Source organism: Prionailurus bengalensis, chromosome B3, assembly GCF_016509475.1.
Source record: "Prionailurus bengalensis isolate Pbe53 chromosome B3, Fcat_Pben_1.1_paternal_pri, whole genome shotgun sequence".
In the NCBI taxonomy this organism is placed as follows: domain Eukaryota; kingdom Metazoa; phylum Chordata; class Mammalia; order Carnivora; family Felidae; genus Prionailurus; species Prionailurus bengalensis.
Genome location: NC_057355.1, coordinates 34075116 through 34095827, shown reverse-complemented (window position 1 = coordinate 34095827; position 20712 = coordinate 34075116). Strand labels below are relative to the sequence as shown.

Sequence of the window (20712 nt, the reverse complement as noted above, 5' to 3'; positions counted from 1 at the left end):
CGACTTTTAAACTCACAGCATTTTCTTTATATTTCTCCATGATTTCTTTTTTGTTCTCTTTCATTAACCAGATGAAGGCCACAATGCACTTTATCTATAGAAAGTGCATCTCTTTTCTATAGAAAGAACACTAATCTAAAATTACTTCCTAATCATGAAATCCAATGGTGATTTCTAATCATGAAACTCAAGTTCCATTCCCAGCTATTTCTCTCAGTATGTGATTTTGAACAAGTCATTTCATCTCTATAGGCCTAGTGAGCTCATCTATAATAGTGTGGCAACTGGACAAAATAGTTTAGAATTACCAGCATTTGCAATTCTATAAAATGCTAAGGTTTATAGTATTACTTATACAATAAAAGAAGACTTAAAGTATGAATTTTATTTAAGCTTTCACAGAAACAACCTAACACATAATCATTTTGAAGATAAATAGATCTTAATGAGGCAAAACAAACTAGATCAAGTACCCTTAAGATTGTTTATCTTGGAAAATGACAAAAGTAATTTACAAGGATTCACAAGAATGATTAATGTTTTTGAAATCTATAAGTAAGCCTTTCACAGAACTGATTCATGGATCCAACAACTACACAAACATACAACACACACACCTCCCATCACTAAACTTAATCAGAATGACAGGAAATAATGTTTTTAACACTCTAATGGGCTTATATATGCTTATACAAAGTCTTTGAACTTTTGGGCAATCTCTAGGTTAATGGGCAGGTATAGGACCTTAAGCTGTCATTTAGTCCAACTGCGTTTCATAATACCATACAGAAACCCCTAATGGAAAAAAAAATACCAATGATTTTTTGCTCGTATTTACAAAGAGTTTCTATAAAATCTGTATGTAATTTTAAAGACAAAAATATTTAAAAGCTCAAGCTATGATAAGAGAGAAAAGGTTATTTTCATAGTTAATGTGACATTTAATTTTTTTTAGCTCTAAGATATATACCCTCCTTTCATTTAAACACTGACATTCTTGTGGCACCATGGTGGCTCAGTTGGTTGAGCATCTGACTCTTGATTTTGGCTCAGGTCACGATCTCATGGTTGTGATATCGAGCCCCATGTTGGGCTCCACATTTACACAGAGTGTGGAACTTGCTTGAGATTCTCTCTCTCCCTCTCTGCCCCCCCCCCTTTGTGCACTTGCTCTCTCTCTCTCTCTCAAAAAATATTTAAAAACAAAACACTGACATTGTCCCAGGAGAACTGAAAGAATCCACTATACAACAAAGACTTAACAAAATTTCTTAAATTTTATCATCTTTGTTTTTATGTTCCACTTAAAAAGTGCTTTTCTCATGATGACCACAAGTTAAGAAAACTTAAAAGTATAAAGAACTTCCACCCATATGAGGCATCCACTTAAGTAGTCAAACTCTTAGAAACAAAGTAGAATGGTGGTCACAAGGAGGGACGCCTGGGTGACTTAGCCAGTTGAGTGTCTGGGATTGAGCCACATTGGGCTCAGTGCTGAACAAGGAGACTGTTTGAGATTCTCTCTCTCTCTCTCTCTCTCTCTCTCTCTCTCTCTCTCTCTCTCCTCCTGCCCCTCTCCCCTGCTTTCAAGTACACATGCACACTCTCTCAAAATAAAAAGGAAAAGAAAAGAAAAAGAAGAAAAAGAAAAAGAAAAAGAAAAAGAAAAGAAAAGAAAAAAAAGAAAAATGGTGGTTACCAGGGGCTTGGAGTAAGGGGAAAGGGCTGGTTGCTGTTTGATAGGTAATAGAGTTTCTTTTGCAAGATGAAAAAGTTCTAGGGATCCACTGTACAACAATGTGCATATAGTTAACACTACTGTCGTATGTAATTAAGAATGGTTAAGATGGTAAATTTTATTCTTTTTGTGTTTTTTACTACACATCAAAAATGTATAAAGTACTCAGTGAAGACCCAATAGGCCAAGAGCTGGGACAAAGTACATTAATTTTAAAGTGTGACAATAAAAACCTGGACTTGCCTCACATGAAAAATCTAAGACAACCAGCATTTGCCGAATGCCTAGCCTACTATGTTTATAGGCACTGTATTGACCTTCACAAATGCTTTCTCACTTAATGAGGAGAAACCAAAAAACTCCATCTATGCTTAGTCAAAGATTCCTATGGTATAATTATATCCAATTTCAGGAACCCTGCTAGAGTCAACATTAAGGGAATTTTTTTACACAGAGAAAATGGCTCATTTCGGCAGCACCCATACAAATAGTTGAGGTAGATTAAAGCAACTTAGCAAAATTCTCCAAAAAGTTTCCCATTTACACAGAAAATAAATATCATTTCACTTACAGGGAAATACTCATATTGTCCTTTGGTGTGAAGAAAATGACCCTAGTAGTTCCATCTCTGGAAGGGCCATCAGATTTGTGGATGTAAGACTGAGCTGGCCTATGATGCTCTCTTTTGGAAACACGATTATTAGAAAGTTTACAGGCTACATTCATTTGGGTACACATTCTGTCTGTCTTGGATAATTCCTTGGTAGTAGCAGATTGGTATGGGCCTCCTTTCCTTTCAAAGAATAAGGTGACAGGTCGGTCCTTCTGGGACAGGTGAGCAGAAGCGCTGTCTTTTGGAAGAACTGCATCTTTTACAGTTACTAATGGAGGCCCTAGTACATTGGGTTCTTCCTTATTTGGGGTATTCAGAATGAGGAGAGAGGACGGCCTCTCTACTCTTTGTTTTGATGGATGGAAAGATGGTGCCAGGAACAACTCCCCAGTTCGTGGCTTTTCAATGGTCTTGAAGGCTTTACGCTCCTTCTCTAAAATATCTGTTTGCTGACGAATCTGTTCCATCATCTCTTTTTCATTCTGCTGCTGCAAATGCTTTTGCCTTTCTTCCTTCTCAGTGTTTAGCTTTTCTAACTTCTTCAGCACAGTATTAGAAGAATCTGTATTCAAAGACATGACAACTTGATTTTCTCCGGAGGAGTGGTACTTTCTGGCTTCCCTGTTGATATCCAAAGTAAGAGCTGAAAGTGCTTCTTCACTTTCTAATAGCTTGTTTCTCTGGATACCTGTGTCTAGTTGGGAACTTGTTTTCAGTGGATCTTGTTGAGGAATATAAAAAAATGTAGGCAGACTATTTGAAATAAAGGGGTCTCTCAGCTGTGGCTTACAGGTAATAGATTCAGAACTGCAAACCAATTTTTCCTTCACAGTCCCATTCTTCAAATGCACTGAGTCAGAGGGTGTTCCCTTTTCAATCATGGTATAGTTAGTCTCACTTGAGGAACTGAGGGCATTGTCCTGTGAATCAAATTTTGGACTGCTAGATATTTTAGGTGACAGACTCTGCAAGTCTCCTTCATCTAATATTATGGACTCAAGTTTGCTCTTCTGGCTTTCCTCACAGCTCAGATGTTCCAAACTTCCTTGAGAGCTTTCACTGTCAGGTGTACCCTGTAGAGACTGAAGACCTTCAGGCATCAGTTCTGTAGACCATCTACGTTCCTCTGAAGGAGACATGCCACCAAGAGAACGAACTTTTAGCAATTCTAAACTGAATATAGCTTGCTCTAGTTCTCTCATTCTCCGACTTTCTCTTTTGGCCCGACCTACTTTTTTCTGGTGGAGATCCTCTAAGGACTTAGGTCTCTCTCTTACAATTACTTCTTCCTGCAAGTCCACACCACTTTGGCTTCTGGCTCTCTCCTGTTGCTTGTTTGGGGACTCTTTCAAGCAGTCCATTGAACTCTCCTGGCTAATTCGATTACTCTCTATCACAGATTTACATTCCTCTATAGCTTTCACTCTGTTGTCAAAGGAACAATCCTCCCATTCTGAAGGGTCTGAGCCCTGAATTTCCAGAGCTCCATATGGCTCAGGATCTGCCAATCCAAATTCTAGTTTTGTTTCTTTCAGTCTTTGTTCTTTTAAAACTTTAAATCTATATAACAACAGGAAAAAAAAATGGGTTAGAAAGATTTTTTAGTTACTACTGGAGAGAATACACTTTACTGAGAATTTAAGAAATAATTTGAAAGTTTCAAAATTTTCTTCTTAAACTAACTTGGATGCATATTTATTTCATAATTCTATTTCTATGAGTGAGATACTTTATTAAGTACATTAATCCTAATAGGTCACCCTAGTCAAAACATAAATTAACTCAGAAGTAAAGCTCTCATTTTAAAAATAACTTTATTTTAAGGTAAACGTTAATAATGAAATTAAAGTTTCTGAAGATAAAAACAACTGAATATTGACAAATTTTAAAGACTCAACCTAATGTAAAATCAATTCTTAGTGGTTGTAACTGTAGACCATGCAGGTTTTCAATCCAATTTAATTCAATAAGTATCTGTTTAGCTTCTTTTAGAGACCATACAATGTGGGTTAAAACTGCTAGGAACATCACAGCCTAGTGGAGAAGACGAAATTGTACATAACCAATTCTAATACAAGTTAGGCAAGTGTTAAGAGCAAAGATATAAACAAAATAGCTGAAGAGAAAAGGAGTATCAAAAACAATACAGATTACCTTTGTCTTGCTCTGAATCCTCTACATATTGATTGCAAAAGGATAATTTTGCTCCTTTGTTCTTGATACCTCTTACTTTCCCTGTAGCCTTTCCATCTTGCCTGAATACAGACAGCAGCCATGTGCCTCTGCCTATAGCATTCCTTCCATCTCTGCTGGATGATGATGGCTGCAGTCCGGAGCTCCAAATACCGCTGCCTCTCCACATGAGCACGCCAGGAAGACTGGAGAAGCGTGGCTGCACTAGCCAAAACTAAAGCATCCTTCTGCACAGCTACATTTCTGGCTTGCTTCTGATTTAGATAATTCCTCCAGAATCGCTGTGAGGAAGACAAAACAATAGAAATGGCTGTCATATCTTATACCACATTTTCACAGAAAAAAGAAAAAAAATAAATGTATTGTGTTGTAATTAGAGATTAAATGGCTAAATAGCTAAATTGCACCTGATTAAAGTGAAAAAAAAAAGCTTTCTTTTCCAGATATGCTTGGCTAAAACAATTCTTAGAGAATATAACCTCAATGAAGTTAATTATAGAACTTAAAATAATTTAACAGTTTTTGATGCTTTAACAAATTACATTATCTTCTCGGGCTATAGTTTTGCCAATATTAATGGGTTTAAGGTCAACATGCACATGTTTCAAAGATAAATATTCTAAAAATTTTCTTGTATTAAAAGAAAAGGGCCTATGGAGGAGAACAGAACGGTCATCATATAAATCAGTGAAGGAAAAAATAAAACAGATAAAATATGAAATAAGATACCTATCATCCAAGAGGAGTACAGAGCAAGAGCAATGTATATATAACTCTCAAATATCACTCAGGAAACAATCAAATAAAAATAACTAAGGCAACAAAAATTAAGGCACATAATTCCTTTGCCCCTAACCATAGTGTACAAGACATTACAGCTATAAATTCAATTTAACTTCAACTCCATCGATGTTTATCAATGGCCTATTAGTATATGCCAGGTAATCTTTTAGATGGTATGAATATTTCAAAAATGAATAGGACACATTGTCATCAATGAAGAAGTTTATATTCTTATTCAAATGTTTCACAGTAAAATTCTAGTTACTAAAATAAAAGCCAAATAAACTAGCAAATCTCATGCAAGAAATCCTTTACTTCCCACCTGGATAATGATGCATGCCTGTCTCAGGTGGAGGAAATGCTGCCTACACAGCAGGACCCTGAACCATCGCTGCAACAATATGATTCTGCGCAGCACCTCTTGGTGAAGCAGATCTTGTAGGTGCTGTCGTTCCTGCTCCTTTAGGAACACCTACCAAAAAGAAGAAAGATGAGGAATACAGCTTATGAAGAAATGAGAAATTTATTTCATGAATCATCTTTTTGTGGTAAGCTTCTTTTTTTCTTAGCGTTTATTTACTTTTGAGACAGAGAGAGACAGAGCATGAACGGGGGAGGGTCAGAGAGAGAGTGGGAGACACAGAATCTGAAACAGGCTCCAGGCTCTGAGCTGTCAGCACAGAGCCCGACGCGGGGCTTGAACTCATGAACCGTGAGATCATGACCTGAGCCGAAGTCGGACGCTTAACCGACTGAGTCGCCCAGGCGCCCCTCTGTGGTAAGCTTCTTTAGAGAAGAATACAGTGGAAGAAATGAAAAGCAGTACTGATAAATATTTCTATCAATATATCCAAAGAAGTCATTCTCAAATTAAAAAAAAAAAATAGCCATTAGAATATAGAAAGAGACATTAGAACATAGAAGGGGAAATGAAACAGTGAACACGAATACAAAATTCCCAGTTTTAGAGATTCACTGCCATCATGAACCACTTGTACCACTGGCAAAAGGTCATATTGTTCAAGGATGTTAGGGTGGGGGGATGATCATAATATGAATAAACCAATAATAACAGTCTTTTTGAAACCAGTATGCATCAAAGGCTTCTTGCTACCCAAAGCTATTAATCAATTTATTTACTATTTCATGCCATTAATAAATCTTTAGGGGTTTAGGAGGAAACAAATATAACTTAAACATAGTCCCTCTGAAAACAGAATTTGCACTTCACCCTTAAAAGCAGGTAGATATTAAAACCTATATGTATCTTTAAGGTGTACAATGTGACATTTTGATGTATGTATACATTATGAAGTAATTACCACCAACTAATTGATATCCATCACCTCCCCCTTCTGTCAAAAATTTAACACTATTTTAAAAAAGAAGAGATATTAGATACACAAATAGGAAAACAGTAAACTGTAAGGCAAAAGACAGAGGGCTCTACCTAAGCAAAACAAGGAGCAGGAAATAATAACAAATGTACACGTACATGGCAGCATGTACAGGAGACAACCGAATAATCTTCATAAAGAAAATATTAAATGATATGAAGTCACAATATGGAGGTTCTTGAAGAAGAGAAAGATGTTTGAATTTAACGGGAGGTTATCAGGTGATTATTATTCAGCAGAAAGTCAACATAAAAGAAAAGTATATTAAGATGATGGTTTTGATACTATGGGTAGAGTGACTTAAATGGAATGACAAATAGACTGAAATCGGATGAGGAATTACTGTAAGAGAACTATAACTGAGAGCAAAGGAACAGACTAAAATGCCAGCAGCAGGAATGAACAAAAGGGGCATGACGTGAGAATCATTTGTGAGAAGACACAGAACTTTGTAAAAGGATTAAGGTGAAGGGTCAGGCCAAATAGCATTACAGTTTTTAGCCTAAGAACCTAGAAGAAGGATGAGAGAGAAAAGAATAGATGAAAATTAAGGACAGTAGGGTAATTTGGATAAGCTCACTTTGGGCAAGTTGAGTTGAAGATTACAGTAGAATACCTAGGGAGTCATTGTTTTTAGGCAGATAAAAACCTTAAGCAGACCTAGAGCACTGGCCAGAAGCTCTTTGGTTAATACTGACTATATTAAGTAAAAATCTTGACCTAATCAATTTCCTTATGATAACTGGTACAGTATCTTTTTCAGAATAGTTCTCTGGGGCAAAGATCGCCATTATTATCTAAGTATAAAAATTCACTCAAATTTGACAAGGAGTGTATATATTATATTTACCATGGATTTTCCAACTTGATAGTTATCTGAATTAAGATTTATTTTCCTGAAGAAATCCTGAATGTTAAATTTGGATGGAATAATATTTCGGGGAAGAAGTACATGGAAGTGGCTCACAAAATCCTGAAAAATGAAAAGAAAAATGTTGTAAAATCACAAGAAAATTATAAATATGTCTAAACTATATGTAAAATGTAAACATGGGTCTAAATTAGCTAGCTGTCCTTTTATTGATCCTTTTCTCATCTTCTAAACAGACTGAAACCAATGAAGTATTTAATTAAAAAAACTACAAAACAGTTAATTTGTAAAATGGGGGTGGGGTGGAGAGAAGATAGTGAGTTCTACATATTTTGTTATCAAAAGGGAATGGAAGAAGAAAAAAGCAGAAACTATCCCTTTTGAGAAAGTTGTGTTAAAGACCAAAGAAAAAGTTATTTAATAAGAATTGAAATTTTTAGCAAAAAAACATGCAAAGGTGTCAGCTATTACAGGGTATAACTGAGAACAAAGCATTCCCGCCCAGAAACAGCAAAGAATCTGTTCAGCTGCTGAAAAGCTTCAACATAATTTCTATACCCATAGCAGCAAATAGCTGATGAGAATAACTGTGAACCTTGCTGGCAGCTTACTATAAAAGAAAATCTTGCTGAGAAAACTTTACATAAACCTAAATAGAATCTTCTCTTGAACCAGGTAGCTCTGATTGAACTATTTCCATTACTGGAGTAATCAGCAGGAGGAACTACTATGTTACAAGTAAACTTAGTATTAGTAAACATTCAGATAAAATGAGAATAGCCAGGAATTGGATTCGATTACAACACATAAATAAGACTGCTGCCATTCAATGGAAGTGAGTACTTTCTATCCCTCTTCAATTCTGTATACAAAAGATGGAATGGAAAGGAAGAAATAAGAGAAATAAGTGAGCCCCAAATGAAAAACAAGACACAGGAATCACTTAATTATGTGTATATAAATTTAAATATCACTATAAAAGCATAACCTGGAAAGAATATTTGCAGCTGTATCCAGATTGGCGAATTCGAACTGTCTCTAGCATCCCAGTGTATCGAAGCTGTCGAAGTACCAAAGCATCATTGAACCTTAATGGCAGCTAAATCAAAGCAAATGGAAAAAAAAACAGATTAACCTGGAAGAAGAGATCTCCAAATTAATGTTTTCCTCATTAAGTATAGTCAACTTTTGAGTATCTAAAAATTGGAGATTGTCAGGTTAAGACACAACAGAGGTGACAGGAAAATCTACCTCCTCAGCTGGTAGCTTCAGAAAAGTTCTAAATGCCTGACCCTAGGGAAAAAGGAGAAACCAAGCTTCCAGCTTCTCTCTAGTTGTAGAGGGAGAGGACCTTCAAAGCTAAAAAGGAATGTAGTTACCCACAGGAGGAGCAGACATAGTCTAGTCCCTATAAAAATCTGTAACAAGATTAATCTACATATATGTAGTCAAGAGTGTCTGTATTTTTGTTTTAAATTAAGATTTCTCTCTATAATTTCAGTCAGAAACCACCCACTCCACTCTACCAGTTGCCTTGGTTAATGGAGAGCTGACAGATTCTTCATTTAATGACTAGTACGAGGTTAAGAGCAGTTTTTTCTCTAAACACTTTTTGCTAGTAATACCAGTAGGATACAATGAAAAACAAAAAATTCCTACAGTCCCTGAGAACTGACCTCCTCAATGCACAAGCATTGATAAGGAAGAAGCTAATGGGAGGCAGTCACTCATCACCAGTCACAACACCCTGTCACTTGTAGGTATCTCAGTAGGCATGTTTTCCGATATTCAAAAGATATATTTGGATATTCTGATATTTCTCCCTATTCTCTAAATACTATTTTTAATGATTCGCAAAGGCAATCCCAAACATTTTCCTGCAGGGAAATGGGGCATACCAGCTATCAAAGAAAAAAAAATGAAATATGCAACTTATGTTAATAATAGTCAATGTTTATTTAGTACTTATTCTGTGCCCTGAAATACTTCATTAATTGAACTCTCTGTATAACAAGGTCTTCATTAATAATAAGAACTCAAAGGTTCTATTTAACTGTAAATAAAAAGGTGTCCTTTTTTGTTACTATAAAAGAACAGCTAACATTTACTGAACAATTAGTATGGGCCAGTAACATTTTAAGTACTTTGCAGGTAGTGACGCAGGTATACTAGTTCCAAAACACTATGAGTCTGGTCCTATAATTATAGTATATTCTTACAAAGATGAAAACTTTTAAAAGTCACAGAAATGGTTAAGTTCACAAAGCTTGTAAACAGCAGTTGAAGACTGCTTCCTAAAAATTAAGAAAGCTGGACACAATTCATACTATACATTTATAGTACTATAGAACTACACATTTTTAGCTGTTCAGCCTAGGAACTATATTTTCCTATGATGAACATAAAGGAATATGACAAATGTTTGTATTTATTAGGTATATTCTGCACAGCTGTAATTAGGAGACCTATTATCGAAAGCAGAAGGAATCAAGAATGTCCACAGTACGTTCCTTATTTTACAGAGGCAAAAAGCTCTAAACAAATTCTTTAAGAATGACAGGTTATATACAAACAAGAAAGATTAATCTCAGGGTAACAAAAGTTGCATAAAACTCTTTTTTATGATGGAATTTCAAAACATATTTGCTTCTCAGATTCTGGGAAACACTGAATCAAGTGCATGTAAACACGGAATAGGCAAGTAGATACAGAAAATAAAAGGACATCCACAGAAAATACAGAACCTGGTTTTCCTTTAAAAGATTATAGATAGCTCTTCCCTACCACTTGCTCTCCTTAAAAAAAAAAAAAAAAAAAAATGTAAAGCCTGATTTGAAGTAAGCTGAGCTAGAAGCTCTCATTTACAGGACATTTTTACCTTTTCAGCATTAGAGCGAATGCATTTCACAAAATATGGTTCTGCTTGACCAAGTGTCTCCATCAGTTTGCTTAATGAGGCCTGCAATACAAAGCAATGTAATTAGCATTTTCTCCCATTCCAAACTGGCAGGAAATAATTTATGGGTACAAAAAATAATGTTGGCAAACTATGCAGAAGCAATTGGTATACACAGGAATAGCTTTCTTTCTGAAAAGCAAATTTATTTCCATACTGATTAAGGGTAATTTAGTAATTTAAGAATGGTAGTTTAATCTTAAAGCTGATAACTTGGCAATAGTAAATACTGCATATATATTACAGAATAACCTCCTAATTCTAGACTTTTCTTCACATTTCATGAAGCAATTTATTCAAACTCATGCATTCCTAGAACAACTTGGAAAATCATCCAGTAGGGTATCCACTAGCTAATATTCTCCCACTTTCAGTGTTCATGTCAGTGATATCCCCTCTTTCATTCTTAATATGATAATTTGTAGTTTACTTCTTTTTTTTTCCTGACTAGTCTATCTAGAAGTTTATAATTTTTTTATGTTTTCAAAGAACCAGCTTTTTGGTTTCGTTGATTTTTTTCTATTATTTTTCTGTTTTCAATTTCATTGACTTCTTTTATCTTTATCATTTCATTCCATCTGCTTGCTTTGGGTTTAACATATTTTTCTTTGGCTAGGTTCCTAAAGTAGTAGTTTACATTATTGACTTGAGACCTTTCTCATTTCATTAAAAGCATTTAATGTTATCAATGAACCCTGGAGCACTGCTTTAGCTGCACTGCACAAACTTTGATATTTTCATTTCATTTAAAATATTTTTAAAATCTTCCTCCTTCTTTGACTCATGTATTATTTAGATGTCTGCTTTTTATTTTCCAAATACCTGGGGGTTGTTATCTTTCCTTTATTGATTTCTAGTTTCATTCCATCTTATGCTCAGATAACGTATTTTGTTTTTTAGTATTCCATCTATTGGCTTCTCTGTTATATTTCTTTGTAGTATTTTTCAGTGGCTACTCTAAGGATTACAATATGCAAACCTAACTTGTCATAGTCTACTTAGGGTTAATATTTTATGACTTCAAGTAAAACTTAAAAGCCTTACAACCATATAGACTCCTATTATTACCATCATATATAAGCAACATACAACTTTTTTACTTTTAAGTGTTCTTTTTTCTTGTATATGCTATTGTAGTACAAGATACATAAAATGCTTAAATCGTAAGTATACGGTCTGATGAATTTTCACAAAGGGAACACATTCTTACAACCAAAGCCCAAATCATGAAACAAAATATTACCAGAAATTCAGAAGGCCTTCTATCCCATCCCATTGAATTTAGCAAGGTCACTGTACATAAATTACCTACCTCCACACCTGAACCAAGGGTAACCATTACCCTAATCTCTAAGATGGCAACTTAGTTTTGTCTGCTATATGATTTCATATAAAAAAAGATATACTAGGTACTAGCTTGTATTTGTTGCATATATTATGTACATTTTCAGTGCTATATAGTAATGATTCATTATATGACTATACCACAATTAAATAATCCATTTAAGGTAGATATTTGTTTGTTTCAGTTTGGGCTGTCATAAATAAAGTTGCTGTGGACATTCTTCAACATATCTTTTAGCTATTTCCAAATACCTGCATCAGTTTATATTTCAATAGAAGTGTATAAAAGTTCTTCTGGTTGCTCCACATCCCCACTAACACTTTGTATAATCAGTCTTTTTTATTTCAACCATGCTGGCAAGTGTGTAGTTAATTTGCATTTCTCTGATGAATAATAATGTTGGGCCAGTATTTAATAGGCTCACTGGCCTTTTGGATTACATCTTTTGATTTCAGACAGTTTTGACTGCACAAGGCTTTGTACCATGTGTATTAGGGTGTCAGTCTTTTTAAAAATTGATTTGTGGTTCTTCGTTTATTCTACATATATAAGGTGCTTTTCAGATATATTGCTAGTATATTTTCACACCCTGTACCTTGCACTTTCATTCTCTTAAGAGTGATGTTTTGTTTTTAACTTTATTGAAATACAAATTAAATACTATAAAAATGTACCCATTATAAGTGTACAGATCAATGATTTTCAGTAAGTTTACATAATTGTGCAAACATCACATTAGATGAGATATAGAAATCTTCCATTACCCTAGAAAGTTCCCTCCTGCCCATATGCAATTAATAACTCTTCCTGCTTACAGTCCCAGAAAACCACCAATCTGATTCCTGCTGCTATAAACAAACCATCTTTGAAAAAAATAGCCCATTTTAGACTTATTTTCCTTTGATTATAAAACCAATGTGAAGGTACTGTAAAAAACTTAAGACACAGATGTTCAAAGAATAAAAGTCAGCTTGACAATTATATATAACTGTTATTTAATTTATGGTGATATTTATTCACAAATGCCCAGTCACAACAAAAAGAAATGGATCTATGTACACAAAGTTAAAATAAAACCAGAAAAACCTACAATCTCATTTAGTTAAATATCGATAGCAGAAGCATGAAGTTTAAAAATATATATAGGAAAAAAAACATACACCTTATGTTAACAGTGACTATATCTGGGCCATAGGGTAAAAGGAAGATTTTGTTTATAATAGCAATTTCCTGCTGCCTGTCTCCTCACATTGAAAGCAATGAATTACTCTTTGGGATATCCACTATCCACAGATACAACAATGAAAAAGAAAGGCAGCTGACTTTTTCCACCACTGTAACTTTTCTCCAAAATGACCACCATAAAATGGCTTTTAAGTCGTATGAATCATATTCCATTCAGGTACCTTGCAGATCATTTTGACCTTTCAATGCTGATCTGAATGAAACAGATTCCTGATTTTAAAAACTTTTTTCATAAAAAGATAACAAAAGAAATAACCTGAAACTGGGCACTGATGCTGGGAGGCTTTTTCTTCTTGTGCAAATGAAGAAGAGACTTGGTAATGCGATCCTGTAGTGTCAGTCTTGTCAGGTGCTTTAAAGAATTTACCTCTAGCAAGTGCTGAAAACAAGCAAGAAAAATCAAATTCTTCACATAAATTAATTAAAGAACAGGGAAACCAAAATTCTAAGCCAGTTTTCATTATCACCTATGTATAATGACTGTGGTGAATATTAGAAATTGATATTCCATATCCATCTCACCCTCCTGCTTTCTCGCAGAAGCTTTCCAGGTAAAAAGAAAACTGCATTTCTCAAACTCTCTTGCATCTGGGTTCCAGATAGGATTTAAGTTTATCATTTAAATTCTAACGCATGAAATTGGGAAGGTATAACTGAGGCAGACTTTGGCTACTAGCTTCTGTTTCTTCTGACAACCATATATACCCAAGTACTTTAGCTTTCTAAATGGATCCTAATGTCCAGGCACCACCTTTGTGAGTTGAGAGGCAGAGCACAGGGAATTTGTGTTGTTACTGCAACTCTAGTAAATGCACCTTAACCCTGGAGCCAATAGTTGTGGCAGCTTCCTCCTGATTCCTGGATCACACCACAGGTAGTATGCACCTGGAAGCAGCAGCTGGAATGGCAGCTTCCTGCTTTCTTAGCTGATTACAGCTGGGGTCAGTTCTGCACTGCTATTTTAATACTCTGAAACTCTAAAACTTCTAATGATTTTGTAAGTGCCTATTTGAATTAAGTCTTTTTCTACTTAAAAATATCTATACTTATTATTGCTAACTGTAACTGAATCCTGACTCACAGAGACAATAAATTTAATCCCAGGGCTACAGAGGGTATGCCAGAAACACACACAGAAACAAAATAAAACATAAACCCTATTAACCATGATCCTGGCAAATTAATTATCAATCTTAATAATAAGATAGGAGTTACACATAAAGCAAATACAAATAATACAAAATGGGGTGTTAATAAAGTATTTGAGAGCTTTTGCAGCCAATTACAATTAAAAGTAATTTTTTCTAATATTTATTATTTATTTTTGAGAGAGAGAGGCAGAGTGCGAGCAAGGGAGGGGCAGAGAGAGCGCGAGACACAGAATCTGAAGCAGGCTCCAAATCAGCACAGAGCCCAACGCAGGGCCCAAAGCCATGAACCATGAGATCATGATCTGAGCTGAAGTCGGATGCTCAACTGACTGAGCCACCCAGGCGCCCCAACTTTTTAAACCATACCATATTTATGGAAGTGAGCTTGCCCATGGAAAGAATATATATATACATATGTACAACTATATAATGTTATTCAAAAAGCTCTAAAAATTTTATTGTATGAGAAGCACAGAACTGAGTTAAAAACAACAAATTTAAAAGTCTTAAAAATATTAATTTTGACAATATAAACACCTAAAAATATAAACCTTCAAGTGGCAACAAGTACAATACATATTTTAACAGATACAACTAAATAAAATTTTTCTAGCAATGACAGACTTATTATCTGTACATAAGAAATGTAAAAATTCCTTTAAAAATTCATCCTGAAATTAAAATGAACAGAAGACATGAAACAGGCAATTCTCAAATAAAGTATAAATGACATATAACATGATGACAATCAATCAACCTGATTTATAATAAAAAAAAAGCACATTTCTTTTAAAGAGATTTTCTGCATATCAGATTGGCAAACATAATAAACACTGACAAAACCCAATATTCATGAGGTTGTGAAGAAAGACATATTTATGCACTGTTCTTAAGAATGCAAATCAGTATAGCCTTCCTGATAAACAATTTCACATCTAGATATTTATTTAAGGAGATTATCAAACAAGATCTGAAAGTTATTTTTGACAATGCTTCAGAAAACAGTGAAAAACAACAGAGATATGTAATTATAAGGAATTATTTTCATAAAGTATGCTTTAGTCACACAACTAAATTCTATACAGTTCATAAATATACCGTAACCTGTATTTACTGACACAGAAAAATATTTGCAACCCTGTCCACTCCTATCACTTTTATTCAACATAGTACTGGAAGTCCTAGCCCTAGCAATCAGACAAGAAAAAAATAAGAAGCATCCATATTGGTAAAGCAGAAAAGTTAAACTGACACTATTTGCAGATGATATAATACTACATATAGAAAACCCTAAAGACTCCAAACAGAAAACTATTAGAAATAATAAATGAATTCAGTAGTTATAGAATACAAAATTAATATGCAGAAATCAGTTCTTTCTATACACTAATAATGAGTAGCAGAGAGAGAAAATAAATAAACAATTCCATTTGCAATTGCACCAAATAGAATAAAATAACTAGGAATAAACTTAACCAAGAAGGTGAAAGACCTATACTCTGAAACCTAAAAAACACTGATGAAAGCAACTAAAGGTGGCACAAATGGAAAGATATTCCATGCTCATGGATTGGAAGAACTAATATTGTTAAAATGCCCATTCTATCCAAAGCAATCTACAGATTCAATGCAATCCCTATCAAAATACCAACTGCATTTTTCAAAGAACTAGAACAAATAACCTTAAAATTTGTATGGAGCCACAAAAGATCCTGAGTAGCCAAAGAAATCTTGAAAAATGAAGAACAAAAATGGAGATATCGCAATCCCAGATTTCAAGATATACTACCAAGCTGTACTACCAAAAGAATATGGCACAAAAATAGACACATAAGTCAATGGAACAGAATAGAAAGTCCAGAAATAAACCCACGACTCCATGGTCAATCTGTGACAAAGGAAACAAGAATATACAATGGGGAAAAGACCATCTCTTCAATAAATGGTATTGGGAAAACTGGACAGCTACATGCAGAAGAATGAAACTGGACCACGTTCTCACACCATACTCAAAAATAAACTCAAATTGGATTAAAGACCTAAATGTAAGACCTGAATCCATAAAAATCCTTGAAGATAGCACAAGCAGTAATTTCTCTGATATCAGCCATAGTAACATTTTTCTAGATAGGTTTCTTCAAGAAAGGGAAACAAAAGCAAAAATAAGCTACTGGGAGATCAAAATAAAAAGCTTTTGCACAGCAAAGGAAGCCATAAACAGAATGAAAAGGCAACAAACTGAATGGGAGAAGATATCTGCAAATGATATATCTAATAAGGGGTTAGTAAAAAGAACTTCTACAACTCAATGCCAAAAAATAAGTGATCCAATTAAAACATGGGCAGAAAACCAAAGAGACATTTTTCCAAAGACATACAGACGGTCAACAGACACATTAAAAGATGGCTCAACATCACTCATTATCAGGGAAATACAAATCAAAACCACAATGAGGTTTTGATTTACACCTATAAGAATGGCTAGCATTAGAAAGACAAGAAATAACAAGTGAATATTTAGCAAGGTGGTGGAGAAAAAGGAACCTTTACACACTGTTGGTGGGAATCTAAATTGGTACAGCCACTAAGAAAAATAGTATGGAGGTTCCTCAAAAAATTAAAAACAGATATTCCATATGATCCAATAATTCCACCACTGGGTATTTTCACAAAGAAAATGAAAACACTAATTTCAAAAGATGGTTGCATCCCTGTGTTTACTGCAACATTATTTACAACAGCCAAGATATGCAAGCAATCCAAGTGTCTATCAACAGATGAATGAATACAGATGTGGGGTGTGTGTATACAAACACACACATATACACACAATGGGACTACTACTTAGCCATAGAAAAGAATGAGATCTTGCCATTTGTGACAACACAGATAGACCTAGAGGGTATTATGTCAAGTGAAGTAAGATAGAGAAACACAAATACCACATGATTTCGTGTATAGGTGGAATCCAGAAAACAAAACAGATGAATGAAAAACAGACTCAAATACAGAAAAAAAAAAAAAGAAAGAAAGAAAGTGATAGTTGCTGGAGGGGAGGGGTAAAATAGATAAAGGGGATTAAGAAATACAAACTTCCAGTGATAAAATAAAAGTCACACAGATGAAAAGTACAGCATAAAGAATATAGTCAGTAATTCTGTAATAACATTGTTGGTGACAGGTTGTGAGCACTGAGTAATGTATAGAATCAATTAATCAATATGTTGTACACCTGAAACTAATATAACACTGTATATACATCAATAAAAATAAATAAATAAAAATAGAGAAATAGATGGGATTCCTGTCACTGATAATTGAATAGAATTTTTTATTTCAGGTGTAGCCAACATGAATATTTTTAAACCATATGAAGTTTAAAGAGAGGTTATCCATCTGAGGAGAGTAAAAAGAATGGTACAAATAGCTAGACTCAGTGCTGGCATTCAAAATACTAAAGTACATACATATACACATACACACACACACATTGTATATATATACATTTATATATAATATATATACTTACATATTTATACACACACTGTACATATATATATGTATGTATATATATAAATCTTGTATATATGTGTATGTGTACACAGACACTGGAATATTACTCAGCCATCAAAAAGAATGAGATCTTGCCATTTGCAATGACATGGATGGAGCTAGAGTAGAGTGTATTATGCCAAGTGAAGTCATTCAGTCAGAGAAAGACAAATACCATATGATTGCACTCATACATGTAATTTAAGAAACAAAACAGATGAACATTGGGGAAGGAAGGGAAAAAAAGAGAGGGAGGCAAACCATAAAATTAACTATAGAAAACAAACAGGGTTGCTGGAGTGGAGGGAAGCAGGGGATGGGCTAAATGGGTGATGGGTATTAAGGAGGGCACTTGTTACGATGAGCACTGGGTGTTCTATGTAAGTGACAGATCACTAAATTCTTTTCCTGAAACAACTATTACACTATATGTCAATTAACTAGAATTTAAATAAAAACTTGAAACAAAAACAAAATATTAAATGGCTAAAGAGACAATGAAGGAAAAAGGAAACACAAATGAACAGATAAAGATGTTTGATAATGAAAGTAGTAGCCTTTTTCTCTACATAAAATCTTTTCATGATAAGAACAAAGTACAGACCACTTAACATAAATTTTCTTTGTGCTTTAAAACTATTTACCACTACCAGAAACCACAGAAGCATTGCATTACCTTTTCTCTAGAAGCCAAAGAGGCTTAAGTAGAAGGAAATAATAACTTCATTTTTTTGTTTTTTGTTTTTTGAACTAGAAAATCTGAGAATAAATAGCTCTTTCTCAGTTCTTTTAAAATTTTGAAATTCACCAAAAAGGTTACAAGTGACAGAACTTCTTTAGGGGGGTACAAGAGGAAGAAAGAGTAAGATTTTTCTTTCTTTAGTAAATTAAGTAAATACTTCTGGAATGCCATCTCAGCATAAACTTTGTAGATCAGGGTGGGCAAATTACAGCCATGGGCCAAATCCTGTTCACTGATTTTACATGGTTAAAAGAACATTAAAATAATACTTAAGGGCATGTGTAAAATTATATGAAATTCAAATTTCAGTGTCTAAAAATAAAGTTTTATTGAAATATAGTAACACTTATTCAGTTCCATATTGTCTATAGCTGCATTTGTGCTACCACAGCATAGCTAAGGAGTTACAACATAGACCTGCAGCCTATCTGGGCCCTTATAGAAAAACTTGGCTAACTAATGCTAATGATGATAAGCTAGACAAACACTAATTAGAAACTTTTTTTTTTAATTTTTTTTTAACGTTTATTTATTTTTGAGACAGAGAGAGACAGAGCATGAACGGGGGAGGGTCAGAGAGAAAGGGAGACACAGAATCTGAAACAGGCTCCAGGCTCCGAGCTGTCAGCACAGAGCCTGATGCGGGGCTTGAACTCACAGACCACAAGATCATGACCTGAGCTGAAGTCGGACGCTCAACCGACTAAGCCACCCAGGTGCCCCTAATTAGAAACTATTTAAAATCAGGTAAAATTCAAAATTTGACCTTAGCCTGGCTTAACGATAAATGAAAAGATCTAATGTAAAGATGCAATTTCTCAACAAAAAACATTTGTAATTCAAAAGCCTTTCAAACACTGACATATGAGATATATCACAAATATTTACCTGAACCATTAAGCCTGGCCATTTCCTAACATCCAGTGTTATTTATAAAACAGATTTAACTGAATATACAAAATTAATCCCTACTTTGGGTACAAATAAGGTACTGTTTATCTGGGATTGTTTATAAAGATTGTTTGCATGAATAAAAAAAATATTACAGAATAGGGCACAAACAGAAAAATTCTTTTTCATAATACTCACCTTTGGAAGTCCAGGCTTGGGTTTGAAGTTTTTGCTTCTCCTATAAGACAGATCATATATTAGAAATAACGACAGTACAGATGAATCCTTTCCAGGTCTCTGGTAAAACAATAGATTATATACCCATTTCCAAGATACTGGTCCTCTATATGAAAACACTGTCTAGTTCAACTAAGCAGGCACCTTTAGGAATGAAAAATAAGCAGGGAAAAGGAACAAGAGATACCTGCTCTACAATATAGGTATAAACAGATTCAAGCCTGATAATCAGTAACATAGTGTTGTACATTCAAAACTAAAATTGTTTCCTTTTGGACGTTAATAGAATTCTGCTTTCCTATACCTACAGAAACTTTGTTTCTGTCATTTTAAGACTTTAAAGAGATGTCTAATTTCATAGATTTTTAAAATGTACGTATCAAAAAATTCTTATCTTTCCCTTTTGAATTAAAAATTCTCTTCTTCTTTTTCTTCTTTATAACCCAATATTATATTCACATCAAGACTTTTTTTAACGGCTAAAGAAATAAAAGGAATAATGCCCAGAGCTCATGAGCATAAGCTGGGGAGTCAGAAAGACCAAAGCTTGAATCTAAAACTCTAGCACTTACTAGTGTAGGAGTTTTAACTTCTCTAAGTCTTGGTTTCACTAATGTGATAATGTAGAATGTAATAATGTAAAATGAAGATCATAATACCACCAACTTCTTGGTTGTTGTGAGGATTAAATGAGTTAATTTATAATTCTGAAGCATTGCAAAAGTTAAATAAATTGAGCCTATTAGCAGTGTTAAGTGATGACTTAGGGATTAAGGAATCCAATTCAGTCATACCAGCTAGCGGTCAAAAAATATGTTTTGAAATAATGCCTGAAATACATGGATACAGGTAGCTAAGAACTTTTTACTGGTCCACCTTGCATAGTTAAACCTATACCCTCAAAGCAGTCCTATAATTAGGTAATGAAGAATGGCAGGCTGGATAAAGGTTATATATCACTATATATAGTCTCAGTCCCCATTTCATAGGGGATTTTA

At 34.3% G+C, this 20712-nt stretch overlaps 1 protein-coding gene across 13 annotated transcripts in view; it reads right to left on the bottom strand.

Moving 5' to 3' along the window:
- Positions 1 to 20712, bottom strand: part of MYO9A (myosin IXA) — a 279521-nt gene that overhangs the window by 101107 nt on the left and 157702 nt on the right. For all 13 annotated transcript variants that reach the window (XM_043553998.1, XM_043554007.1, XM_043554005.1 and 10 more), the window contains 8 exons: positions 19676 to 19715; positions 13398 to 13520; positions 10474 to 10554; positions 8584 to 8694; positions 7575 to 7697; positions 5650 to 5799; positions 4506 to 4825; positions 2310 to 3911 (listed from right to left, as the gene is read on the bottom strand). In XM_043553998.1, the coding sequence (XP_043409933.1) occupies positions 2310 to 3911; positions 4506 to 4825; positions 5650 to 5799; positions 7575 to 7697; positions 8584 to 8694; positions 10474 to 10554; positions 13398 to 13520; positions 19676 to 19715 (2550 nt within the window). The remainder of the gene's footprint in view (positions 1 to 2309; positions 3912 to 4505; positions 4826 to 5649; positions 5800 to 7574; positions 7698 to 8583; positions 8695 to 10473; positions 10555 to 13397; positions 13521 to 19675; positions 19716 to 20712) is intronic.